The sequence below is a fragment of the Saimiri boliviensis genome, chromosome 19, assembly GCF_048565385.1.
Source record: "Saimiri boliviensis isolate mSaiBol1 chromosome 19, mSaiBol1.pri, whole genome shotgun sequence".
Classification (NCBI taxonomy): Eukaryota; Metazoa; Chordata; class Mammalia; order Primates; family Cebidae; genus Saimiri; species Saimiri boliviensis.
This window is the reverse complement of record NC_133467.1, coordinates 11981769-12009603: the sequence shown is the minus strand read 5'-3', so window position 1 is coordinate 12009603 and position 27835 is coordinate 11981769. Positions and strand designations below refer to the sequence as shown.

General features: G+C 45.4%; 1 protein-coding gene across 4 annotated transcripts in view; it reads right to left on the bottom strand.

Annotated features, from left to right (window-relative positions):
• RGS8 (regulator of G protein signaling 8) overlaps positions 1–27835 on the bottom strand; it is a 42521-nt gene that overhangs the window by 14560 nt on the left and 126 nt on the right. The window contains exons 1-5 of one of the 4 annotated variants that reach the window (XM_074389588.1): positions 27649–27823; positions 16521–16633; positions 15360–15433; positions 10618–10719; positions 9727–9791 (exon numbers count right to left, since the gene is read on the bottom strand). In XM_074389588.1, the coding sequence (XP_074245689.1) occupies positions 9727–9791; positions 10618–10719; positions 15360–15433; positions 16521–16526 (247 nt within the window). In that variant the 5' untranslated portion in view covers positions 16527–16633; positions 27649–27823. The other 3 variants (XM_010336060.2, XM_010336061.3, XM_074389589.1) reach the window with 3 other exon arrangements.

Below are 27835 nucleotides of genomic sequence, written 5' to 3'. Positions count from 1 at the left end.
GTGGCGAGAACTGAGGCCATTAGGTGCCACCAATAACTTGGAACCTGCATAAAGTCTCTTCTCTCCCACAGCACTGACAGCCCGCCCTATCGTGGCTTTTTCCTTTCAAAAGAGCTGAAGTGTGAGCAGAAAGGCATCCTTCCCAACCATGGCCAGAGGATGCTGTGACAACGAACAGCTGAGTGGCCTTGTAAAGATGCCATGTTCTCTTAGGCAGCCTCAGCCCAAAATGTGGTGGCCTGCATTTCCAGCGCAGGCTCAGAGAGAGTGGGAGGGAAGCCAGAAGAGAACATGCTACTTGAAAGTTGCCTGGAATTGTAAGGGAAGGAATCTAAGGAAGGAGAACGGGCCCCTCCTGGGAGGGTCTGGACCTGAGATGCAACAGAGTGCAGATTGTGGCAAAGACGCCCCAACAGACACACATCACAAAAGCTTGTGCAGACTGCACCTGCCCTCCTCCTCCGCTCACCCACTTTCTATGCCCACCCCTCTCAGCCCCAATCTCCCCCTACCCTTTTTATATTCCCAGAGCCTGCACTAAGCAACGCAGGCCATGGAAGGTCAGTGAACAAAGAGACACTTTAGTCTGAACAATGAAAGTGAGAAGCTGGTAGACAGCATGGCTGCAGGAGCCCCTCCTCTTGCCTGGAGCAGATGGCAGCAGCGGGCTTCTGTGGACAGACCACTTGTTCCCCCACCCACCCACCTGGCCCACCCTTCCTGCTTCTGTGACCAAGCAAACAAATTCAAACACCACTGCGTAAAATCCTAGCCTATTGCATGGAACAGAGCCAACTCCAGAGTTTCTCCACTTCCATCTTCCTCCCACTTCCCCCCAGCTAGCTTTTTGCCTGCTCCTTTCCCTGACTCCGCAGCATCTTTCCCGGCCCCACCCCGCCGGCCTTCTGTTCTCTTTCCTTTCTGTCCTCTTTCTCTAACTTTCCTCTTTCCCTCCACCAGGACCCTTCTGCTTGCCCATGAACTGTAGTTGGCTTCAAACACAGGACGCTGGTTTATCTCTGAAAGGCTCATTCGTGTCTCCCAGCGTCTCTCAGGGTGACATGCTCTGCATTAGGTGTGTTTCCTCTGTCGAGGCCCCATGCACCCCAGACCCTTCTCCCTCCCCTAGACTCAGGCAACTGGAGTCCTCCTCCCCTAGATTTCCCCCCACAGATCTCAGGCAGCTGGAAAGAGTGACTGACTACTCTCTGACCCCTGAAGCTGTTCTGCTTGGGATTCGGTCCTGGCGCTAATTCACACCAGTTAAGTGTGAGCTGGGGAAAGAGACTTAACCTCTTTGTGCCTCAGTTCTCTCACTTGCAAGATGCAGGTCCTGACAAGCATCTTCTCCACAGGGTTACGGGATGTGGTAAGTTCATACATGTAAACAACATGCAGGCCTGACACACGGACAGTGATTGCTCGATCCTGGTTAGGGACTATTATTCCTGTACTTAAGAAATAACAGTGGCTTAAGGAGTCATCATATAGAACATAACACACCCAATACAAAATGATCCTGGTAACTGAAAGGCAAGGAGATGGGGAACAGTTTGAGAAATTGGAAGAGAAATGACAGAAGGACCTGCCGTTTTGTCATTTCATTTTTATTTCACTTTGGTGTTCTTTGTTTGACCCTTTAAGTAGCCAAGTGTCCTGAGAAAAATACATTTTTTTTTAGATTGATAGACATCTAGTGGCAGGAAGGGAAAGGCTTGTGTCCAGAATTCTTGGAGCAGTGAGCAGAATATTGGCATTTACCTGAGCATCCACAGAACCTCCAAGAACACGCCACGGCTGTACGTGCTGCCTGCAGCTGGCTTTCTCCCTCCAGTTCTTTGATGGAGGATGCTTACATAAGAAAGGAAACTGGGTCGCTATGAATGAGCAGTGCAGCTGGTACAGCAGGGAGTGGAGTTTAGGTGACAGTTGAAGGTCCAGGAGCCCTGATACAGCTGGCATCAGGGTGGGCTTGAGCCTAGCTCAGTTCCCAGGCTTGGAAAAATACTACATCACAACAACAACACGCCGTCCCCTAGACCAGAGTCCTCTTGTATCCCTGAACAATGGGAGAAAATAAGCCGGTGAATGGGTTCCAAGACCAGATAGAGGGGAAGAATGGAAAGTACATTTCTAAAATCCAGGACACATATACTAATGGTGATCTCAAAACCTCTTTGATCCAGAAACAAGTCACTGCTTTGAAATTCTTGATGAGAATAGCAACAGGATCAAAGCTTTTCTTTTGTGAAATCTGTAAAATGAATGTTTCTAAAAAAAATAACTGGAGGTGTCCAAAGTGGTTTGCACCTGTAATTCCAAATAGTCAGGAGGCTGAGGCAGGAGGATCTCTTGAGCCCAAGAGTTCAGGGCCGCAGTGAGCTATGATCATGCTACTGCACTCTAGCCTTGGGCAACAGAGCAAGACCCTGTCTCAAAAAAATTTTAGAAATAAGTGGGGCTAAGTAAGATTTATTTAGGGAGATTACTTAGAGAACAAACTATTTCCAGTTGTGACATTTTATTGGCAAGCATTTGATATGGTAATTATACTTCAGTAGTGTGATTAATGTAATTTTCTTCAATGATCTCTACTTCATTAGTATATACACAGCAAGATGATTTATTATAGTTGTATTAGGACTTGAAGATTGTTTAAGTCTTTGCACCAGAAAGGACATGAGAGAGCCTATGACCAAACCCTACACTGGACACAAAGAAATGGTGATCTCTGAGGTTGCATGGTTTCTTATGCCTAGGATGTGGTAGCAGGAGAAAGGAGAGCCTGGGTTTGCAACTCCTATTCCAACGTTCTTTCCTATTTTATCAAGCGGATGCTGAGTTAAGTAACCAGAAAATCAAGGTGGAGCCTGTATCTGCAACTATTTTAAGAAATCAGCAAGAAATTTCTCTTATGGCGTAGACAAAAGAGGTGTTCCCCTAACAGGGTGAAGATTTAGCATTCACAAAGGAATCCTTTAATACAGGAGAAGTATGATAAAACCTCATGTACACCAGTCCATAGCCTAAAAGATTTTGAAAATCAAGTATGCAGAAATATTGGTCTAGTTAGTTTGATATAGAAATACTGCAGGCACTCACAAAAAAGGGAATATATCAAATTCACCTTCTGGGCTTTTAAAAACTACATCCTCAGCTGGGCGCGGTGGTTCATGCCTGTAATCTGAGCACTTTGGAAGGCTGAGATGGGCAGATCACCAGGTCAAGAGATCGAGACCATCCTGGCCAACATGGTGAAACCCCATTTATACTAAAAATACAAAAATTAGCCAGGTGTGGTGGTATGTGCCTATAATCCCAGCTACTCAGGAGACTGAGGCAGAAGAATCACTTGAACCCAGGAGGTGGAGGTTGCAGTGAGCCAAGATCGCACCACTGCACTCCAGCCTAGCAACAGAGCAAGACTCCATTTCAAAATAGATAAATAAGTTCTACATCCTCAACAGGACTCCCTCACATGCATGGGCAAGTTTGAAAAGGGGCTGCAAAAATCTCATGAGGCAAAAGGGACAAGTATAATAGGATTCAAGGAAGCCCTGCTGGCAATTCCATACTGCCCACAACCCACAAACTCAAGCTGTCTGTGGGATCAAGAAGCTGACACCATCTCTGGTATATAAGAGGCATGAAATGCTTGTTTCCTAAATGAATTCAATATTATGTTAGAGGAAAAATAATTAGAAGAGCTCTTTTTATATTGAGTGCCCTTATGAAGAAGTCATCATGCTTAGCATTTCAGAACAGTGATCACACTGAACTCTTACAACTGTGCAAGGTAAGTCTCATCATTCCCCTTCTACAGGTGAGGAAAGTGAGGTTCACAAAGGTGAAGTAATCAGAATAAGGTCACATAATAGAATGAGGTAGAAGCCTGTCCAGTTGCTTTCATGCAGACCTCTTTCAACAGGCTTTTAATAGTTGCCTAAAATATTGCAGGCATTCCTTCTATAAAGACCAAATGCACCCACATTTCTGGGTCCAAGTACAAACTACAACAATGTGAAGATGATGGCAAGGAAGTGAAGAAGTTTCTTTTTCACCCATCTCTGCTTTGTACATCTTTTTCTGATCCTTTTTCTCAATATATCTAGAAAACACACCTGCCTATTTGTTTATTTACTATGGAACCCTCCTCCCTACATAAGTGGAATCTGGGATACACGATGTATCACTAGGGATGTGCTGCCTGAGCATTTTGGAAAGCTTCCATACGAGATACAGTCTTTAGTGTGTTTCTTGGAAAGCACGGGCCACCTGCCCCAGCAGCACGCTCCAGATTCCTGGTTTTACTTACGTGTCTCTGAGAACAGGGCTTCTCAAGCTGCGATGTGTATAAACCTTCCTGGAGGGCTTGTGGGAAAAAGATCCCCAGGACCCTCCCTCAGAGATCCTGATTCAGTAGGTCTGAGAGGACCCCCAGGTTTTTATTTCTCACAAGCTCCCAGCAGATGTTGGTGCTGTTTCCCTTGGACCCCACTTGGAGTTACACTGTTCTAGAACATTCTGGCCTGGAGAGAGCTGTGAGAAGGGCTGTGCAGTGAATGGAAGCCCGACTGTTCAACTGGATGTTCTAGAGCGAAAGCCATTTAGATGAGTAACAGAAGAAATTTCATGAACTGATAATTTTAATATTTGTTTATTTGATTGTTTGTTTGGGGTCTTCTGCTTGGTTGCTGTGTGACCAGCTCAAGTCATTATATTTTTATATCTTAACCATTATCTCAAAGGGGGCTAATTTTTAAAAACCAAGAGTTTCTCTGTTGGCTTCCTATTCTCAGAGATAGATAGCAGCTCAGCAAATGCAGAAGAGCTTTCAACCGTACTATCCATTAACCCAGCATTTCCTGGGCCTGGCAGGGACGGGTCAGGGAGACCCTCCACCCTCTGTGCAAACAGCAAAACAAGGCTAGGTACCAAGTAAATGCCTGGAGTGAGGTGTTCAGTCACCCACCTATGTGGTCACACTTAAGAAGTGAGAGGAAAAGAAAAAAGAAAAAGAAGTAAGAGGAAAGGGGAGGGAAATCTGCCTTCACCTTCACCTGAAAGCTGCAATAAATCTAACTTTTTATGTCCAAAAAGTATCAAAGGACAGAGGGAGGCAAGAAGGAAGGGAGAAAAAGGGAAGGAAGGGAGGGAAGAAGGAAAGAAAGAGAGAGAGTGAAGGGGAGGAAGGGAGCACCAACTCAGAGTTCAGGACTTAACGTCCCACGAAAAGCTGAACAAATAAAGAAGAATACACACCATTTCGTGCCTGTTTCTCAGTGACCTGTCAGAAAAGATCTTCCATAAACGAGGGATCTTTGCTTTCTTGGGTCTGAGCTGCAGATCAGAAAGTCGCCTGAATGTACACACTCTCTCACACACACACTCTCTCGGGGACAGACTACATGCACAGCTCACAGACATGGAGCCTCATTGTTACTGGTGAACAGGAAAAAGATGCCGAATTAACGCACATTAGAAATCCTTCCCTATCGAGTGAAGCCATCGGCAATTTCGATTTCATTGTTTGTTAGTTGTTTTTTGTTTGTTTGTTTTTAAAGAGCATTTAGCTAGTGGTTACTTCCCAGACCCCCAAAAGGGCTTCTTCCACTTCGTACTGCACTTGTAAACAAATATAATTGGAAATAAAACAGCTCCAAATATTTGCCCTCCTGATTTTGTAAATTCTAAGGTTTAAAAAAAAGCAAAGTTGCTTTATTTTTGCTTGAGATTTCAGCCTATGGGGAGCTCAGCCAAGGAGGGGAGAAGCTTTTTAACACAGGCACCGTAGCCCCTCTTCTGGTGGCTGGAGCCATTTCAGCTCAGAAGCAGTATTTTACATAACCCTGCAGGCAGTGCTGAGTCAAACCACCTGCCGAAGGTGATTGGTTATTGCCCAGCCTCTCTGTTTGCTACAGACAGCATTCTGGATCCAGCTTCTGACACCTCCTCCTACTCCAGATCCTTCATTGTAGAGTTGAGGAAACAGATTTTCTAGGAGACTGAGAGACTCCATCCCGATCATCCAGCTACCCAGTAACAGAGCTGGGTCAAAACTGAAAACACAGATCTGACTACCAGACAATGCTCTTCCCTTAATTGTCCAAAAGCACGTTCCTCAATTAAGTGGAAACCATGCTGTAAACCAAAGCAGCCTCTGCCCACAGATCAGTTAGGTCTTCTAATATTGACAAGATGGAATTGAAGAAGAGCACTTATGTCAGGATTCTATTTGGAATCTTGAGGCTGCCCAGCATGTAGTCAGCAAGCTGCATTGTTTCCTGTGTTATTGGTATGCATGCCTGTTCGCTAGGAGGCTGCATTCTCCACCAGGGATGGACTGTGCCTCGTTCATCTTTGTGCTTCCCCTCGTCCAGCTGCTTACCACAGATTTTGCACAAAATGAGCACTCAGTACATCTTTTTAAACATAAATGAGTGCCCAAAACACCCAACAGAACAGGCATGGCAAAGATGCTCTGTAGATTGAGAGTGGGGGGTGGGGGAATAATCATCTGTATTTTCCAAAACAAAAGACAGCTGCCTACATGTACAAAATTACCAGGGAGTGGGTTCCAGGTTCATGTACATTTTTTTTTTTTTTTTTTTGGAGATCAGTCATTCAGGGATTCTTCGCTCTTCACTTCTTAGGACATGTTGTTGTCTTAATTGCAAGCTCCGCGAATCTCTGATCAACGCTGTCCCTCCTAAGAGATCGGCACGCGTGCAATCCCTTTGGAAAAGCTTAATCCACCCTAATTGAGTCACAATATCAACCCAAACTAATTAGACTTTCAGAAAGTTGTCAACATCCTTCAAGATAACCGGGGCTGACTACTCTGCAGCTTTCACAGGGGAGTACACGCTCAAATTCTAAAAGCTTGAAATTCTACCAGTGACTCCTGAATAAAGACCCCTTTCTTTTCAAAAACATTCTCTCCATTGGCTTTTTGCTTCTATACTATACAGAAGTATAAACAGAACATCAGACTCCAAGAAGGATCATAAAACTCCAAAGTTCAAAAAGCCTATTTCTGCAGTAGTTTTACAAAGAAGCAATCTGGCGTCAGCTTGTTTTGTTTCTTAAGAAACAGGGTCTTACTGTCACGCAGGCTGGAGTACAGTGGTGTGATCATTGGTCACGGCAGCCTCGATCTCCTGGGCTTTAGCAATCCTCCTGCCTCAGCCTCCTGAGTAGCTAGGACTGCCAGCACTCACCATCACACTTCACTAATTTTTTATTTTAGTAGAGACAGGGTCGCACTATGTTTCCCAAGCTGGTCCTGAATTCCTAACCTCAAGCAGTCTTCCCACCTCAGCCTCCTAGGTAGCTGGGACTACAGGCACATGCCACCACACCCAGATAATTTGTTATGATTATTATTTTTTTAGAGGTAGGGTCTTGCTATGTTGCCCAGGCTGGCCTTGAACCCCTGGCCTCAAGTGTTCCTCCTGCCTCAGCCTCTCAAAGTCCTGACATTATAGGCCTGAGTCACTGCACCTGTCTGTCAGCTTGTAATGCCTTATCAGAGTCCCCATCTCAGAAAAGCGTCATTGCACTCCTGAAAACCAAAAGCATTCCTGACAGAAGCAGAACCCAGTGTCTTCAGATCTAAAAGTCATCAAATCAGACAAATAAATTCAACCTCTTCAATGTCTAGGTCTTGCTACCACAGCAATCTAACCCTAAGCCTCCAATCACTAGTTTCACCACCATAAACTATGGCCATAATGACTTAATAGCAAAATTTGAAATCTTATTCTCAAGGCACGTTTATTTTGCATTTGATAAATAAAAGTATCGTTAAAAAAAAAACCCCACCATATCCTTACAAAATACCTTTAAGTAGAGAACCTGAAATCAACTAAAGGTGTCCTTTTTTTTTTTTTTTATTGTACTTTGGGTTCTGGGGTACATGTGCTGATCATGCAGGATTGCTGCATAGGTACACACATGGCAACGTGGTTTGCTGCCTCCATCCCCCGTCACCTACATCTGGCATTTTCCCCCATGTTATCCCTCCATGACCCCCCTGCCCCCTCTGTCCCTCTCTTGGCACCCCCCAACAGACCCCAGTGTGTGATCCTCCCCTCTCTGTGTCCATGTGTTCTCATTGTTCAACACCCGCCTATGAGTGAGAACATGCGGTTTGATAAGGTGTCCTCTTATTAAATTTCTCATATTCAGTTGACAGGTAGCAAGCATTTCCATCCCCGTTTTAGAATGAGGAAACAGCCTCAGGGACTTGAACTAAGTGAGTCCGTTGTGAGGCTAAAATAGAAACCAAACTTCAAGATGACCTTGAATGAAATACAGCCAGAAAATAAGGTATAAATTGATAGTGACACTTGTTTAGCTTAATGTCACTCCACAAAAAAAGTCAGAATGGCCTCACAAGAAAAATAGCATTACTGAACATCCTAAATATTATTACACATTTGCCATTAACTTGGCAAATTCATCACATAAGCTTGCTGTTTGGGGCATAGCCATATGCTGCATATGCTAAATCAATGCTGTCTTTCCTTCCTAAGTGCAATCCACAGAATACTAAAATGATGTCTCACGAAATTACTTACCACAATATGTACTTAGATTTCGCATTTAATTTTAAAATCTAGTCAAACGTATTTATTAATTAGTTTATTTGGATCCGCAGCATAGTTGGAGGGAACTGCCCAGCAAAATGAAAGCAAAATCACTTCTAAAGACATCTGAAGACTGAGATTTCTGTCAAGACCACGCAACTACTTAGTAACAACACTGAGTCAAAATCAAGAGCACAGGTCTGACTCCCACCCAATGCCTTGAATTTAATTGTACCAAACCATTTTTTCTCCAATTAAGGGGAAACACTACTCCAAACTAAAAGCAGCCCTTCTGTTCCCCGATCAGCGAGGGCTTCTAATATCACTGTGACACATTTCAGAGGGGCACGAAATGTGTTTGAAGTCTTTCTCTTTACAAAATCCTCTCTCTTCCTCACCCCTGCTCTGCCATGCCCAGGTAGTAAATGTCACTGGTTTCAAAGCCCAGTGAATTTGAACTTGCACATGATGAGAAAAAAGCAAGAGATGAAAAGTTTGGCTGACATCAAATTGCCCTCTCCACACCGCAATACGCACAACGATGTCTGCCTTTGTGGAAAACGAAAGGCATTACAGATGAGGAAGGGAAGAATGGAACGGGAAGGATAGCAGAAGTTGTGTTCCAGTAAAACTCAACACTTAGTAAGAAACTGAGGAGTAAAATGCAGCTGGGATAGTAAACCCTCAAAACAAAAAGCAACAGTAAAACTCAAAAACTGTCAACTCAAGTGAACAATAAAATGCACAAAATATTCATTTGACTGATGCATAGCCCAACTCTCCCACAATCTGGGGAAAGGCCATTCAGTTCTACAAACAAGATCTCGCATTCCCAAGTGAGACTGTCATTCCAAACCCCTAAGCTAAACTCTCTCTTGCTCAAACTGCTGAGAATACAAAGGCTTCTTGGGATCATACTTTGAACCCAGAAAACAGAAAAGAAGGCCCTCATCTCACTGCATTTAAATCATTCATTTTCTTTTCTGAATGTTCCTCTAGGCAGGAGGCTCTGTGAGAGCAGGGCCCACAGAGGTCTGGAACACCTAGTACATACCTGGCTCATCACAGGCCTTTGGTACATCTCTCACTAAATGGATGATTTACCATGTCATGATGTGACCTGAATTCTACTTACACTTATGAGAGAGAAGTACATCAAAGGAATCTGCCCACCTCGTAGCTTCTTCTGTGGATAATCTCCTAGAAAAAAAGAAACATCTCTCTTGAATGTTTCTGAAATAACCTCCTTGCCCTTAACGACCACTAAGATTTGCTCAGGAAAAGAAATGGGAAGAACATGGGGGTCGGGGGTAGTAGATGAAGACTGTACCTGGATTCCTGCAATTCTGTCACTGTAAATTTGTGCATTCTTAAGTAATTGATGAGAAAAAAAAAAAAAACTCAGGGCTGGAATTCAGTGAGTTCTGTCTGTTGGCTTTTAGTCTAAAGAACAAAGCTAAGTAAGTACATGATTTAAAGGTGTCAAGGTAACAATGGAAAGAAACTGGTCTTAGAAAAGTTAGACTCAGCTCCCGACTCCATCTCTTTCTGTCACCTAAATGTCTGCACTTCTGAAATGGGGATAATGATGCCCACTACACAGGTTTGTGAAGGTTACACAAGGTAACATCAATGCCATTTAATACAGCAGCAGCAGAAGAGGTGCTGAATTCAGGTTACTTGAATCTAAGCATATTTTTGGAGTAAGTTTGAACATTTATTTCCAAATTGAGAGCTCAGATTGACAACTAAGAAGAGCCAAGAAGTATCCTTTACCGCCCACAGTTTTGTGAGTGATGGATGATATGGCTTTCTTAGGAAGAAGAGGATTCCCATTCTTAGATCACTAAGCTATACATTCTGAAAAGGAAAATAAACACTCCTTTCACTCACATCCAGGGATATAAAAGGAGCTGCCAAGAGACAGGAATTTTTTTGTGGCTCATCTGGTCAGCAACTCACGAAAGAAGTGAGCTACATAACTTGTCATATTACCCAGGGAATGGCACGTGGCCGTACTACTCACTTGAGAGCGCGGTTGGGTTTGTCTGGAAGAATAGCTGTGAAATCACTACACGAGTCTGACTTGTGAGACAGGCATCCCAGTCGAGTCCTCATCCCTTTGTTCCTGCAACAAGCACAGGGGCAGAAGGACGGGGAAACTCTCATGATCACAGCTGTCGGCTCTATACAGGGCCCCTGGAGCTGCTGCTGCGGGAGCCAGCACTGCCCCCACCCTTCCCCAGGTGGTCTCTGAAGCCTTCCTGTACAGGAAGGGAACACCTAGAGAATCAGTAACTACCTGAACAGTCACAGGTACCCTACCCGACCCCCTAGAGGCTTAATGCTTTTTAAAGCTGACACGGCAAGTTGATGGTAAGTCAATGAAGGTCATTAGCTTGGAAGAATTTCTAAATTGGGATTCTCTGTAGGGAAAAAAAATACAGTGATAACAAAATAACAATCCACATTTTGCTTTTCCACAAGGAGGACAAAGTAACAGCAGCAGCAGCAGCAGCTCCTGATTGCAGAGACCCAGAAGGAGTGCCATACCGGGAGCAGAGGATGTTTGCAGGGTGCACGGGGCATATCAGAGTCTTAGAGCACAAAGTAGGGGCCTCAAGGCAGGTCAATTCCAACTCAGGTTCTCCCCACTCATCCCACAAATCTAGCTACAGTCAACTCATAGGATTGATGCCTGCAGGTAAGGAGAAGAGTAATTGGTACAATCAGCAATTAAGAATCAATGTCAGTTCTCATGCTTGCCTGACTAAGCTTGTGTATTCCTATTTACATCTGGCTTCTCTCAACAAGCATAATTAAATTTTTAACATGTATGTTTACATTTCTCATGTGTTTTATTTTCCAAAGGACCCATATAATGACATCAGGCACTTAAATGGTTATCTCTCATAACAGATCCAATGAGAAGTTACTCTAATATCTCTTTCTGACTCCCAACATTAGCCTCTGTTTACCACTTCACATTTTTTATATGTTTAATTTTTTTGTTTGGAGACAAGGTCTTGCTATATTCCACAGGCTGGTCTCAAACTCCTGGCCTCAGGTGATCTTCATGCCTCAACCTCCTGAGTAGCTGGGATTATAGGCCCAAGCCAGCATGCCCAGGTAGCCTCTGTGAACCTTTAATCAGAGGTTGACAAACTACAGCCCTAAAAGGTACCTGTGTGTGTAAATAAAACTTTATTGAAAAATGACACCACCATTTGTTTACAAATTGTCTAAAGCTGCTTTCAACTACCAGCGCAGAGTTGGGTAGTGGCCACACAGACCATATGACCCCAAAACCGGAAAATATTTACTCTCTAGCCCTTGACAGAGTACGCTCGCTGACCCCTGACCTATAACTATGACAACTTTTTGTATTGAGGGCAAAGGTAAGTGGGATGGGTTTAGTATAATCAAATCAGGATTGGAGAGTGACTTAGAAAAGGGAAATGCTGCTCGCACGTTTGCAACAATTTGCCACAGAAGGAGTCCTACAAGAGGCCATTCTGCATGTTGAAAGGTGTCCTTCTGGCCTAGCTTGCTTTCCTCTTTTTCCTAGGGGTGGGAAGAGACCTTAGGGATCATCCAATTCGATCTCTTTTACTTCGAATGGATTTTCATTCCTGGTCATTGTCTTTGTTCACAGAAATCTTATCCAAGAAATGTCTGCTGGGATGATATTATATTTGGCAGGGTTGGACAGCATTTGTATTCCACAGCACATCTCTGAAGAGCCTCTTAGGGCTGGAACATCCAAGTTCCCAGAAATATCCTCTCTCCTGCAAAAAACTGGGCCTGCACGTCCACTGCTCCCACCTTGAATCTCAGCCAGGCCGCATTGTGAAGCCATACATTTCACCGCATTTCCAAACATTGACTACTGCTTTGCTCTCTCCTGAGACAGTGGGCGTCTTATGTGTCCACTCTCGCTTGCAAATTGCAGGGTGCCTGACGGAAGGCCATGTGAGCAGCTGATTAAGGACTCAAGTCATCACATCCCATGAATTCAAGTAAAGGTCCTGCTCAGGCTACCCCACAGACCAGAGCCCAACTTTCAGTGAGCTGGTTCATTCCTCACGCCTCAGGATCATCAGTCATAAAACACTCAGGTCACTGCCCTCCAAGAGCAATCAAGAGGACTTTCAAAAAATGGCAAATCCACACAAGCCATTTAACAAGGTTTAGCAGGGGCCAGTGTAATGGTTGCTAATTGTTACCAAGACAACTGTGATTCTCCTAAATAGTTTGCAAAAATCTTCCAGAAAATATTCTTTGGGACAAAATGATTTTTATTTTTCTTCTTCCTAGCTAAGACCTCAATAATAATCTTCTAAGTCTGAAATAATGAGGGCAGAAGTGAGAGTCAAAGGTTAAGGATACTTTTAAAAGAGTAACCAGGCTTTCCCTCCTCTGTCTCCTTTCTGCAGCCCCTATCCCAGTAACTCACAGAGATCCCTAAATGGTTCCATACAAGCTCATGCATAGTCCCTCATCCCACCGCCTAAGTCACTGCCAAGATGTCCCACCCGTCGATGGGAGGGCTTCAGCTAAGGCAGGTCCCGCTTGTAAGACCACAGATTTGCAAGAGGCACACAGACAAGAACCGTGCATTTCACACATGAGACCTATGGGGAGAGATGCAAGCGGACCACCCATGGGCTCCGAAGGCTTGGGCTAGGCTCAAAGAGCAAAGGGGTGAGAAGGTGGAGAAAAGAGGAAAGGGTCAGGGGCAAGAAAACAGGCCATTGATTTCATTACCTGCGTGGCATCAGTAAGGCCGCCATACAGGCATCCGCTTACGGTTAACCCTTGGGCTGGTTTGCAGGGACGTCAGGGCAGGAAATAAGACTGCGGGGCTCAGGAATTTACCCTTGCACGTCCTCTCACCTAAAATCAAAGAATCTGCTGTAAGAGGGGCCACCCTCTCTCATCTGACTGCACTACACATCCTCTCACACGGCTTCCGGCCAATGGGACACCTCCCCGCACATCCCCCACCAGGACCTACAATGTCCACTTGTCCTTAGCAGGAACGACAAACTGACAATGGACGAGAACAGACTGTTGGTGGCTTCATGTTGGTGATTGTTGGTTAGGAGTTCCGGATTCCCCAGCCACTGGCCATCAAAAATAAAGTGGGACATGTGCCTCAGGGGAGGTGTGGGTCTAGCAAACCAAAATTTACTGTTCTGTTTCTCTTACTAAAGAGGGGCCCAAGTGACCGGCCAGTGGGGTTGGGGGGGGGCAGTACTTGCTCCAAAATAATCTGATTGGATGCTGCTCTGATTCTCGCCTCCCTCCAACAGCACCTGCCCCAGGTGGGAGTGCGTGGAGACTCAGGAAAGTGGGAGTGGGAGGGAGGTTGGAGGAACTCCAAGAGAGGCTTGTCAGGCACCGTCACCACACAGGCTTGCTCCTCTGCAGGGATCACAGGTGCAGGCTGAAGAAATGAATATGCAAGTCACCCTTTCTTGCCCATATGGAGCCTACATGACCTTCCTTCAGCCTGGGGACTGGCCTATTCTTGACACGGAGCAGGAAGGACATGAGTGTGGGGAAAAGGGGTCATGGAGGTTGAAAGCCGACTGACTTATCGTCTTCCTCTCCTGAGGGTTCCATTCTCAGTGCTTCAAACCCTTTGTTCCCACAGAAGAACTCTGATAGGAAGAAGCACGTGAGGAGAGCTGCCTATCCATAAAGGGCTCCCCTGGGGAACTCTGACACCAAACATAGAATCCACTTTAAAGGAAACCTAATTTAGATAGATACGACTCCTATGTGAGCTACACCATTTAAATCATTTTTATATTACCGTGGACATTTCACAAGTGCTTTTTAAAAATAGCTTCTTTAGTTATACTATAATTAATAAAATTAAAAGATCGCTTTGTTAAAACTAGAAAAAAACAATTGGTGAGACTGTGTGGAAATACCCATCATCACAGGGACATCTTTAATCTTTCTCCTAACCGGGCTTACACCTGCTTAACCAGAAGTCAGGAAATCAAAGCCTTTGCAGCTGTGATGGTCCCTAGATGTCATGTTTGGGGCACCTAGGCCTCTTGCTGTGGGACATGGCCCCAGGGGAAGGGGAAACCCATGCAGGGACCTTTGTTATCCTAGAGCCAAATGGAACAAGAGACGAACCCACCTACGTCGCAGGCAAGGTCATGTGGGGCAGGGAATCCCCCAGCCTTCTGTCCCCGCCTCGTCTCTCTTCCCATCCCACGGCCAGCACATACTGGCTTGCCCAGGCTGTTCAGATGCCTGTCTCTCTCCTTCAGATCCAGCACTGCCCAAATTGCTGCTGAGACCCTCCACTACCCATTTCGTGCACTCAGCCACAGGCGCCACTAAATAAGAATCAGCAGGACACTCTGATCCAGCTGCCTGGTCCATCCCAGCAGGGCTTTTATCCCATTTGGCCCTGGACTTAGGAGAGTCAGAAGTTACCCAAGGCCCAGGAAGTTCAAAGGTGTGATTGCTCCCACAGTGCACACGCCCTCGTAGGTGGGCATCAAGTCACAGGTGCATCGGGGCAGACGGGATGAGGCATAATGGGAAGAGAGGATACTCAAGGGAAAAACAAAGGTTAAAAGCAAAGAGCAAAGATTTATAAGGATGGGGAGAGAAACTAGAGCCTCAGCATGAAGAAAGCAATCAATATGCATGAAGAGGCAAGTTAATTAAATATGGATAATGCAATCGGTGCACACAGACACCCTGGAGAGGAAAGAGAAAAGCAAAGGCACTACTCACTGTCTTTGGCCAGTCCTCATGGCCTGCGGGTCTTTGCCAACTGGATGGTCAGAGAGGCTGCGGTTTAAGGCGCTCTGGGGAAAAAGTAGACCTTTCGTTTAGCGGTCAAATCCTCTGCAAGTGAAGGGCATGTGTGCATGAACACATAGGCGCACGTACACACATATACACACACACAGCCATGCACAACACACCTCCCACCACTTGAGCCAGGCAGCAAGCAGCCCCGCTGAAAGCTCTTCTCTCTGCTTGTCACATCCAGTAAATACTGAAGCAGCCTACACCCAGCGGGCGGCAGCTCAGCTCCCGGGCACAGTCTGCACGCCCATCCTCATTGGCAGGATGCAGGAGGTGCCCCTGAGCCGAGCCCAGCCTCACTAACCTGAAGCTCCTCTGGCCGCTGCTCAGGGAGAAGTCCCTATAGCCCACAGCTGCCTCCCTCTGCGCCCAGAGGCTGTGCAAGGGGCAGCAAAGAATAGGTATTAACTCTTTCCAGTCACCAGTGAGCTGAAAATCAAGTGTCCAGGGGGCCCTCTTCTAATGAGCCCCGCTGCTGGCTGAAGGTTGGCTGCTGCACCGGGAGCGGGGAGCGTAAAGATCTTGCCCCAGACAGCTGCTGACAGCAGGAGCCACTCCAAATCAAGTCTCCTAATGAGCCAGGAGGAGGGGGGCTGTCTTGCTGGGTGTGATGTGATGTGATAAATGCAGAGAGCAAGAAAGCTGTGGGGCAGGTCACACATCTAAATTCCACCCCCTTTCTCCCAATTTCTATTGTGCTGCACTGCCAAGCCAAACCACACAGCCCTGAAATTAGCCCTCTGCCACATCTCAGCTGTGCCCCCTACCCTACAGAGGCATTTCTCCCCCAGCTCGTCTCCACTCCCACCCTAACCAGCACCAACCACACCACTCCCCACTTCTTAATGAGAAATTTCCACCTCCTCTGCCTTCCCAAACATGCATATTTCCAACTCTATGCTCCTGCCTCTCACCTGGTTTTTCCTACAGTAGAAACTCACCTCTCTCCCTCATCTATCACCTAGCAACTTCCCCCTACTTGCGTTTGTTACAGAGTGAGACTTTTCCCTTTGTTCCACCAAATCTGCACAATATCCCTATTTTTCTGTCTTTTCCATTTTTTTTTCTTCCAAACCGCCTTACCCACATGGGTCTTCACACTGCCTGCTTCAGTCCAGAAGGAGGACTCTCTTCCTGCTTGCCCTAGTGTAGCGGTTCTCCAAGCGTGGTCCCTGGACCAGCAGCGTCAGCATCACCTGAGAAGCATCCGAAATGCAAATGTTCAGGCCCCACCCCCAGACCTACAGAATCAGGAACTCTGGGGATGGTAACCAGGCTTCCAGGTGACTCTGATGCATGCTAAAGTTTGCAAACCGCCACCCTGGGAGAAAGCTTGCCTTCTTGTTATGCTCCACATCCCGAAGGCTCAGTCTACACTCCCACTCAGGAAGTAGCTCCAAAGACACATAGCCTTTGCTGCAAGTCACTTCTAAAACCCCGAAGGCAGCAGAAACCTCAACAGAAAGTGATGGCTTTATAATGATGGAAGTGGATTCCATTTTTAAACCTTTTTAAATATATAAAGCATTTTCATATATTGTCCCTCAACAATCCTATGCCATCATCAGAGAGGGTATTATTACCCTCAGATGAAAGAAATTGAGGCTAGAAAAGGTGATGTACTTTTATCAAAGCGACACAACATGCCAGAGGAGGCACAAGGACCAGAATGAGAGTCTCGTGACTCTAACAGCGGAGCTCTTTCTACTGCATCATACCAGGACCCCGTCTATCCGGCAGATCTATCGGTGCATAACCTGAATTCTCTCGGTGAAATGATTCTGCCGCAACTACTCATTGCCTGATGATAAGATGAAATAAAAATTCTGATGCTGCCTCCACAATGACTCACTGCCTCTTTCTGATAACGTCCACAGTGCCCCTCTATTAAAGAAAGGGAACTTTGTGTTATAAAATGAGAAGCAAAAGAAAAGTTTCTCATTTCTCATTACCCCTTTCTTGAACCCTGTTGCTAACTGGGGTTTAGAACTTAAGCAGAAAGAGAACCCTTCATTTCTGGACATTTTCTTGGTACGTTGCACCATAAAAAAAAAAACTGGTACACAGATACACTGGTGAATAAAAGCCTATTGATAAGCACTCCCCTGATTCAAGATATGTTTACGGAATAAGGTGAATCCTCATAGCTCATGTTTAATGAGCAGTTAGTATGTGCCAGACATGATGCCAAACATTGCGTTTGAGTTATCTATTTAACTTTCAGAACAAATTTAAAAAGCCAACACCTGTATCACCCCCTACCCCCCGCCTCTACAGATGGAGAAATAGAAACAGGTCATTGAAAAGTGGCAGACCTGGTATCTGGCACCAGATCTGACGCTTCCAGCCTCTGCTATGCTCCTCACTTTTAACACAAAGGTAATGCCATCATTGGACACCTCCCACCAGCCCTGAAACAGTGCAACAAAGGCCTCCTCCAAGTTTCACGGTGCCTGGGCCAGTATCCAGGGGGTAAAGGCCTCGAGGAAAGACAGCAGGACTGCAAACGGGCCTGGGTCGTAAGTGGAAACTAATCAATATTATCCAGGCATCAGAATCGTCAATTAGCCTTTGGAGAAATAATATGGTCACAGGAAGTCAATTAAGTCCAATGTTTAAGAAGTGCTATACTAAACAAGAAAAATGTAAAAACAAGAACAGGAATATGAAGAGCAGAAGGACAAGAGTGTGTGGACATGAATAATATGAGGAAACGGAAAATTAAAACTAGTCCAAGCTTTTTTTTTTCCTAACCAAAACACGCCTAAATGCCAAGGACTGATCACAAAGCGCTGCAGTTTGAGAAGCACAGACCTAGCACGCGCCCCTCTCCCGAGAAAACACCAGCGTATACTCCCAAACAGGCCAGTGCATACTTTCAGGGAGGAGAATTAAGCTCAACCTAAAGTAAAGCGTTCTAGAATTGTCTCCTTTCCTGAAATAAATAAACAGAGAAGACAAGCAGGGTTACGTGCTCGTGAGAAAGTATTTCCTCTCCTTGGACTCTGCATTCCCCAGGCTTAGAGCTCTGGGTTCTTTTTCGGCTACTGCTCTTGACTTGCTAGCTGAAGATTTGGCACAGGACATCTCAACTGGCCACAACTCACATTTCTTACAGGAAGACAGTGATTGCAAGCCCGGCTCCTGCCTCCAGGCTGTCCTCGGCGCTTCAACCTTGCCTCTTCAGCTCCAGGCTGCTTTTCCAGAGGTTTGCTGGACAGCTCCTCACATCTCAGACCCTGCACGCTGTGCTGTCTCTAAACCATCACCTTTCCCCATCCTCCATTCCTGCTGGGCTCCCTGCGTTTGCGCGTGACATCACTCTGCCCAAGTCCCACAAGGGACCCTAACCCTAACCCCAACAAGTACAGACATATCTGGTTTCTTTTTCTCTGTTTACCTTCCTAAATTGGTTTTTAAATCTTGTCATATTTATGAAATATTTCTCAACTTCATTCTCTCCCATACACTGATGCTGCCATGTGAGAGGTCATTCGGCCCCCAGTGCCTGCACAACCCCCTACCCCTTCTTAAATAACGGATCTCCCTGTCCTGGTTTCTCTCTCTGCCTGCCCACAAACCTTGCACGCTACACTACCCCAGAGTACCACTGAACAGACACCATAAAGTGGATCATCTGTGCAATCATCTTTGATGGGCTTCATTACAGCTTCTTGTTCTGCCTGACAATGAGTTTGTCCCATTTCCCTATCCCCAATTTTCTATCCCACACGCATGCCTGATTCTTCTGCTGTCCCTTCTGCCTGGAATGTCCCTACCCTTGATCTGCCTGTTAACTCCCAGTTTCTTCCCTAAACCCATTACCTCAAGCTAAAAATTCTCTGTTCCAAACCCTTTTCAGAATTCTCCCAATCAGAAGGAACCCCCTCCATCCCAATAGCACCATCTTGCTGTAAGGCTGTCTGACAGCTCACATCACAGACACAGTTTATTCTTGAGATTTATGTTTTCTGATCCTCTCAACTGACTCTGTGCTCCAAAAAGACAGACTCTTTTACTTACTCCCTTTACTATTAATTCTCATTGCCTCGCAGAGAGCAGGTGCTGAGTAAATGTCGGCTAAACTTGATTTTGAGTTCATGAAAAAAATCTGAAAAATCACCGAGGATTCCTTATGGCAGAAACATGTTAGACTTCTGCAGCCTCCTGGTCAAGACTGCAGTCAACAGAATGCTAATGACACTCAGGGTCCGCTGCACAGGTACATAAGGCATTTGCAAACTAACCCAACAGCCTGGTCAGGGCAGAGTGGAATTAATCAAGAGCAAAAGGAGCACCCGGCATTACCACACAGGCCATGAGAATGTAATTAAATTGAAGATAAAGGGAGTTTAAATCTACAAGGTAATATTTTTAAAAGCCACGAGAGTGGAGGGGGAAGTTTATTGCCAAATGCCTCTGTGTGTTTATCTAATCAACATATCACCTAGGATAATACCACATTTAAAGCTTTTAATAAAACAGTCATTTGGGTATTAGATTTGAATTCTGGTCAGCATGCTAAAGCTCTTCCGTAACTCTTTTAAAAGCGATTTCCACTTCGTAGCTTCCTAGTAACAGTAGAAACATGAATCAACATATGCTGCATTGATTTAGGGTTTCCATGGAGACCGGAAGGACACGGGGAAGGGCAGGACAGAAAGAGGCCACTTGGCCCAAAATTCTACTTTAAAAAATGCATCTCAATCTCATTCCTCTGAGCATTAGCAGCCTCATTTCCTGTTCATCAGTTCAAGCATCCACATATTTAATTTGTAATAACCCTGCTCAACTCCTCATAAGGAACATCAGAGGGGACGTGGGGAGAAGTCAGCAGCTAAAGCCGTGTGCCCATGAGGTTTGCAAAGCAAACCAAGAAGCACAGGGTTTGGAATCAGAAGAAAGGGTCTTTGGTACTAACTCTCAATTAACTAGCTCCATGATGCTAACTACCTCTACTAGCTCTGTGATCACTAACTAACCTCACCAAGACCTTCCGGCTTCAATTTCCTCATCTGTAAAACACAGATTAGCACACCTGCTTGGTCTATTTTTCAGGGTGACTATATGAAAAGAAATGAGAAAGTCTGTGGGGGAAATGCCCTGTAAATTCCAGTACATCACACCCTATTATTATATTGGAAGATGATCTTGTCTTCCCTTTAAATCGAAGTTTGCCAGTGAGCAAGTAGATGTAAAAAACAGGTTCCTGATTGAGTGGAGAGTAGACTGACTGGAAAAGAAAGAGCAGTAGATTTGACAGCCCTGAGTTTCAACCCCAACTCTCCATAATTTTCCACATTAAGGGCAGACCCAGAACTGTGGGCAAGCTACTCGCCCTCTCTGAGTATCATTTTCATCATAGGGGAAATGAAAATAACAGTAGCAATATCACGGTCTTGTTACAAGGAATGAATTAAATAATGGAATGGAGTCTTTACCACAATTCTTGACAAATGGCAAATAGCTGGTGTGAGCCACTTTTATCATTATTCTTAGTCTTTTCAACTATATTTTATCATCTGTAAAATGAGAATTAAATTTCCTACTATGTCTTCATTTTACATAGCGGATTACTTAGATGTCTGTTCAGCTATTTAATAAGCTGTTTGGGGAAAGGTGCCTTATAAATAGAACATCATTATTTAAAGATTCGTTTTTTTTACCACCTGCTCACTGAGGTGAGACAAAATGGATAGGATAGCACATCTGTGGCGATTCTTGAGCTTCAGTGGCTGGGGTTATATAAGTCTCCATTCCCTTTCTCACCTCCTTTTGTTCCTCCTGGGCATTCATTTGTCTCCTCACCGCTCACTGCAGGGTTTTCCTCTTGCCAGCCTCTTTTCTTTATTCGCTATCTTTATACTCCCCCTTCTAAGTGTGTCTAGAAAAAAATTTCAAAGTTAAATTTTGAAGGCTTTGGTTTCTAAACCTGCAATTCTTCCTTGGGTCTCCTAAAATGAAATGGTATAGCAATAGCAAGGGAAATGGAACAAAATCAGGAGATGTTAGAGGATTACACAGTGCTGCCTCACAATGGCCATCAGGGTTTAAAATAAAGCTTGAAAACACATCAACCAAATGTAATAATACATAGACTTGGTGTTGAATTCTGATTCAAATGCAAAATTTTAAAAATAATACGGTGCAATTGAGAAAATCTAAACACTGATTGGATATCTTATAGTATTAAGATACTATTCATTTTTAGTGCAATTTTGATATTGAAGGGTTTTTTTAAGAGAAAAGTCTACCTCTTATCTTTTAGAGGTATACTATGAAATATTTATAGTTGAAATGATATGCTATCAGTGAACTGCTTCAGCATCATCTTGGGTGGGAAGCTGGGTGGTAGGTGCATAGGGACTCATTGTTCAGTTCTCTTGATCTGTGTATATTTGAAATTGTGTCTACAACGTGTTGCTTCAGTTAAAAAAAAAAGCCAACAAAGTGAAATAGAGAAGAAGGAGACTATTTGAATGGAACTTGATTTTCTGTACATTTTCTATTGTAAGTTTTCCTACCCTTGAATAAATCTGCTTTAGGAAAACCTATTATTTGATGCCTAGGGAGCAGGTGCTAAATTCGCAGCGGTTTAGAGTGGGTATACCTTCTAGACATCACCTACAGAAACTAAACTTTAAAGACTTTGTCCCAGGTCACATTTCTTAGAGGCGTAGGCAGGACTCCAGCCCAGAGTTCCTGGGTGGAAGCCAGCCGCATCCTTTGTTCTAACCGCTGGGCTGCCCATCTACACTCGCAGAATCCAGGGCCAAAAGTTAACACTGGACAGGGAGATGAAGGATGGCCTGTTTGCTCACCTCCCCAGCCCTTGTCGTAAGGTTCCTATTATGATCGCAGCCTTAAACACTGAACTCAGGTTTTACAAGTTACCTTTCCAGTGGCCAGCTAGTTTTTGTGAAGGCAGCTGAAGGGCAGGAAGGTAGAGTGGAGAGACAGCTCGTGTAACACACACAACCCTTCACACCCGATCCCCCGTCCCATCAAGATCATCGAGGCCTCAGGTATGCATCCCTGGACCTCATTTCGCTTCCTAACCCCTACTAATCTATCCACGTTAAAAACGCCCTGACTTCCTTCCCGCTGCTTTCAGATGTGTCTGCTCGAGATGAATCTTCCCTCCCGTGGCCTCGGGGCTGTCCTTTCCCATGGACCCTGCTTTATGAACTCTCGATCTCTGTTTTCTCCTTCTACCGTGTTATTCTGCACTCAACAATAAGAATGTTCTTCTCTTTTATTTAAAAAAACCTTCCTCCTGGGTGTTTCTCCTTTTATTGGCAAAACTGCCTGCAAGTCTCCTCTGCTCTCTCACTTCCTATCCCCTCCTAACCCCTTTGCCATTTGGCTTCCACACCCACCATTCCCCTGAAATGCAGCCTCCAGACTGTCAGGTCCAGTGGAAACGTTCCAGTACTTGTCTTTATGAACCTCTTTGCTGCCTTTGCCATGGTGGCCGTTCATTTCTCGCATGTCTCTCCCTTGACTTCCCCACACGACACTCCCCTGGCTGCCCTTCCCCTTGCTCGCCTGTCTTGGCTCCTCCTCCTCTGTCCACCCCATAAATGCTGGTATTTTCCTTCCCCTATAATCTTAGCTTCCTGCTCTTCCCACCTTGCATGCTACTTGGGCAATCTCATCCTTGCCAACAGTCCTAACTACATTGGCTACATTGACCATTTCTAAATATTTTTCTCCAATTCTAGCTCCTCTCCCAATCATGCAGACTCCGATAGCCCTTGGGTTGCTGAACATACCCCTCAGATACCCTACAGGCCCATCAACGGTAAATATATTTAAATAATGGGCGCATCATGTCCCCATCTTTTCTTGGCCCATTTTATCTGCCACGCTCACCATGCCCACCTCCCACCCCACCCATACCCTCTACACACACATACAAACCTTGGCTTTCTCTGGAACTGCTGATCTCAGTTTCTGGCACCACCATCTACTGAGTAACTCAGGCCAGAAATAGGAAAGTAATTACAGGCAACTCCCTTTCTCTCATCTCCTGTCGACAACCAATTACCAAATCATACTGATTAAATCTTTCATAGTTTTCAGATCTGACTCCTCCCCTCCGTACTTGCTACCACTGCTCTGGCTCGTGTCCTCATGGTCCTGGTTCGTGTCCTCACAGTCTCTGGTCTCCGTGAGACAGCCTATTTTCTTAAATGCAGCTCCATTCTGCAGCCAAATCACCTGTTTAAGTCACAAACATGACTGCATTTCCTTCTCCTCAAAACCTTTAAGCTCTCCGACTCTAGGGATAAAGTTCCAGCTTAATAGCGATCCTGACAGACAACTCCCCAAAGTCTAGCTACCTTGAGAGTCACCTCCACTCCCCTGGCTTGTGCTTCAGGCCCCAGTAACTCTCCACTTTTCACAACCATGAGCACACATCACAGGGGTCCATGTCTTTGGGTCTCCTTTATTTCATTTCCTCTGCCCAGAATGTCCTTGATCTGAGTGAGTCCTGCTCATCCTTAAGCTGCACTCCAGGAACACTTCTCCAAAAGTCACCTGAACACTCAAGTTCAGGAAGTGCCCTCTGTGTTCTTATGGCTTCAAGGCACCTACTCTATGTCAGCATCCGGCGTAGCTGGGTACCTGCAACTCTCTTCTCCTAACCAGACCCTAAGTTCATCTAGGGCAGGGAGTATGTGTTTATTCATTCATTCATTCATTCATTCATTATTTAGTCATCCGACTAACATGTATGTGTCTCCTATGTGCCAAGCAAGGCTCAGGCATGGGTACATGACATTCCCTATGTACATTGCCCAGGTAAAAAATGTATTTTCATCTCTACATCTCCAAAATGTAGCTAAGGAAGAGGTTCAGTTAATGTGTGTCGAGCTGACATGAGCACCCCCAGCAGGTAGGAGAGGAAACTATGTTTGGTGTACGATGCTGGCCAACAGAGACAGCGTAGAGTCACAGAGTGCCTCAGGCTTCAGGGTCAGCAAAAGGGGTTCAAGCTCCAACTCTGCCCCTTTATGGCAGGCTCTCCTTGGCTTAGGACCTTGCCTTCTCATCTCTGACATCAGAATTACTAAGGCAAGGCTCACTCTCTGTGTTACTGCAAGAATGCAGTGACTCTATAAGTAAACATGGGATGTAAATCACTTAGGCTTATGAAAACATTCAGTCACATGGAGAGCACCAGAGTCAGAGAAGGCAGAAGCCCCACACCCACGGGGAGGGGTGTGGAGGCTGCATGGACAGGACGGCAGGGCCAGAGGCAGAGAAGCAGAGGGATATAGCTTTCAAAGCCACGGGGCTGGAAGGTAAGCATGAAACCCTGCCACAGCTGAAATGTGGCTCTCCCTCCTATCTCTCAGTGCCAGGGTGCTGGTTATCAATCTCTTCCCTTCTCAGACAGTGACAAAAGCTTTACCGTTTGCCATCAGGATCTACAGCTGTGGGCAGAGAGCAGCTTCAGCACTCTCCCTCCTCTTCTGAATATCAAATAAGCTCTTTCTAATCCTCCATTTTTAATGACTTCAGGCAATGGCTTTAATGTCCTCCCTCCCCGCTCCATCCTACCCAGATACCTAGAATCACGCAGCAAGGAGAATCCACAGCCATCAGACCCAAGAGTGGGGTTCAGCCACAGCAACAGCAGCAGGGAATAGTGGAGTGGAGCCTGGGACTCTGGGGACAGTTCTCCCTTTGGAATCTGCTCCGAAATTCAGAGAACTGGGAACTGAGAGCACTCAGTGAGAGGCCTTGCTTTCTGGCATGTGCCGGTGAACGGTAATGTCTGTGCTGGGGGCGGGAGGAGGGACGAGGGCTGTGTGGGTGCACTCTGATGCACGGAGATGCTGAGAAAATTCTCCCCGACACTTTTTCTTGAGAGACAAGGCCCTGAGAGGAATCTACCTTAAGCCACTCAGCTTTTCTGAGACCCTCTTCCTTCTAGAACCTTTGATTGCTGAATTCAAAAGGCTTTGGGAAATTCCATTCAGAGAACACTGACAAATTCCATACAGAGAATACTGGCAAAGGTTCTGATGAGGTTGCTGAAGTTTCTTGGACAGTGAAAAATACCCCAAGGCATAGAGGAGAAGCAAGGAAGTATGTCTAACAACTCTAGAAATGTAGGTGTTTGGACAAAGAAGAAACCAGCATGCACAAAACAGAAAGCCTGGGATAGGGTATTCAGGAAAATTGTTCTAAGCCATAAAGTCATAATATGTAACAAAACTTACATTTGTGTAGCACAGTCACAAGTTGGGGTTGGTCTATACAAATGTAAGTTTTGTCACTTACAATCACAAGTGACAAGTTGGAGTTGGGATTGAGGAAGGAAGACGGAGAACAGAAAGAACATTTGAGGCTTAGCACCTGCTAACTAGAAAGGATAGGCGTATTTATACACCCTTGCTCCCGGTGAGGGTGGCAGGCTTAATGGCTCTGAGGAGTCTGTTCGAGACTAAATGGGGACGATGCCACAAGGACAGTGCCTTCACTTCTCTGGCTGAACTTCATCAAGTTTTTGTAACCCTTTTTGAGCCTCAATTTGTTTTGGGAAGTTGGGAGAATTCAACAGCATCATGTAGGGCAAGAACCAAGCAAAGTTGCTCAGCACATCTTGACCGCTGGGAGTTGTCATTTCTTTTAGTCAATCCTCACACACTCCTTTGAAAGTGAGCCAGGCACTTGTTACCACTCCCATCTTACAGATGAAGATGCTCAGTGACCCTGAGTGGAGGACCCAGGGTAATTCAACTAACGGCCCTAGGAAGACTTGAACCCAGGACCTTCAGTACCTTTACCACTCCAACTCCACCTATTCAGCTCATGCTGCTGCTAACCCATGGCTGAGATCCACACTTGGAGGGGTTTTCTTAACAAAAGGATGAGGGTTTGGCTCAGCTATCCATCCACACTCTTGCTCTGTCCCCTGAGAGCCCCTAGAAGCAGTTGCATGGATGTCGTGACTAAGGAACTGTGTTCTCCAGGTCAGAGTTCACTGATCCACGGGAGAAAGACCATGGCCTAACTGGCACATTTCATTCACCTAGACAAAGAATACGAGCAAGTTTCCAGATCCCTTTGTGTGTTAGGCACTATATGAAAAGATTTTTTAAACAAAGACGAAGCTGAAAAGATGTGATACCTAAGGGAGGCTTACCTTGGCCTGGCCATGGTGAGATGTGGGCCACGCTGTACACTCTACTCCCCACTCACCCATCAACTTTCCAATCTAACACTCCCTTCTTTCAGGAAATCGGCTCTAAGAATGGGTGAAGGGCAAAGGGTTAATAAAGACTAGTTTACTGGAGTGATTGCTCACCGGACTCCATTCTCAAAACAATAACACCCATCATCAGTGTAATACCATGTTGCATGTTCAGAGCTTTTAACTGTAACCAAGCACTACTATGATCTCACTCCCACCTGCCAGCACCTCCTCCATTTCCCAGGAAAACTCTAAAGCTATTCAAATCTATAGGAATAAATAATCCAGAATTAACCCAGAATTAACAATAATAATCCAGAATTAATTAAGCTTTAGGATGGGGTACGCTTTCCTTCATTATTTCATTAGACTGTAAGCACCCCAAGGTCAGGACCTACAAAGACTTGCAAGCCAGGTTCTCAGTATATAGTTGAACAATAGGTTGATATTGAGTCACTCTGTCACAGAACAAGAAGAGCCACTCTCCTCCCAGTGCTAAAAAAAAAAAAAAAAAAAAAAAAAAAGTCACTAACTAGACAGCGCTGAGAAGGACCCGTTTAGCTGATGCCACAGACTCTTCAGCCCCTGGAAGAGGCAACTGTGCCCTCAACTCACTGCTTAGAAATTGGTGACCTCCAGTTTTAACCTCCCTCCAACTCATTGTGACTGCGAGTCCTTCTGCATCGGAATGTGTCGCCAACATTAGTCACCAGCAACACCAGAGACCTGCACACGGACTGGAAACAAAACAGATGCTGTGTGCAGCCAGACTGCTGTGCAAGCAACCCATTTAAAACAGCAGCAGAAAAAGACATGAATGAAACTAAAAATAAAGAGACAGTGCTATCGTCCTGATGTCAACCTACGATATTTTCAGAGCCCCCCTAAGAGAGCTGAGGGAAGAAACAGGATCACCTTTGAACAGAAAGCAGGTTTTAGGGGTCCTCAGGAGTTGGGGTTGAGGAAGGAGGATGGAGAAGAAGAAGGACATTTGAGGCTTACCACCTGCTAACTGGGAAGAAAAGGCATATCTCCACACCCTTGCTCCTGGTGGGGGTGGTGGGCTTCACGGTTCCGAAGAGTCAGAGAGTAAATAGGGACAATGACAGAAGGCCAGAGCCTTTTCTGCCCTGCAGTGCCCTGCACCTCTCAGCAAGACTTACAGCCCAGGCTGACCTGCCCAGGGACC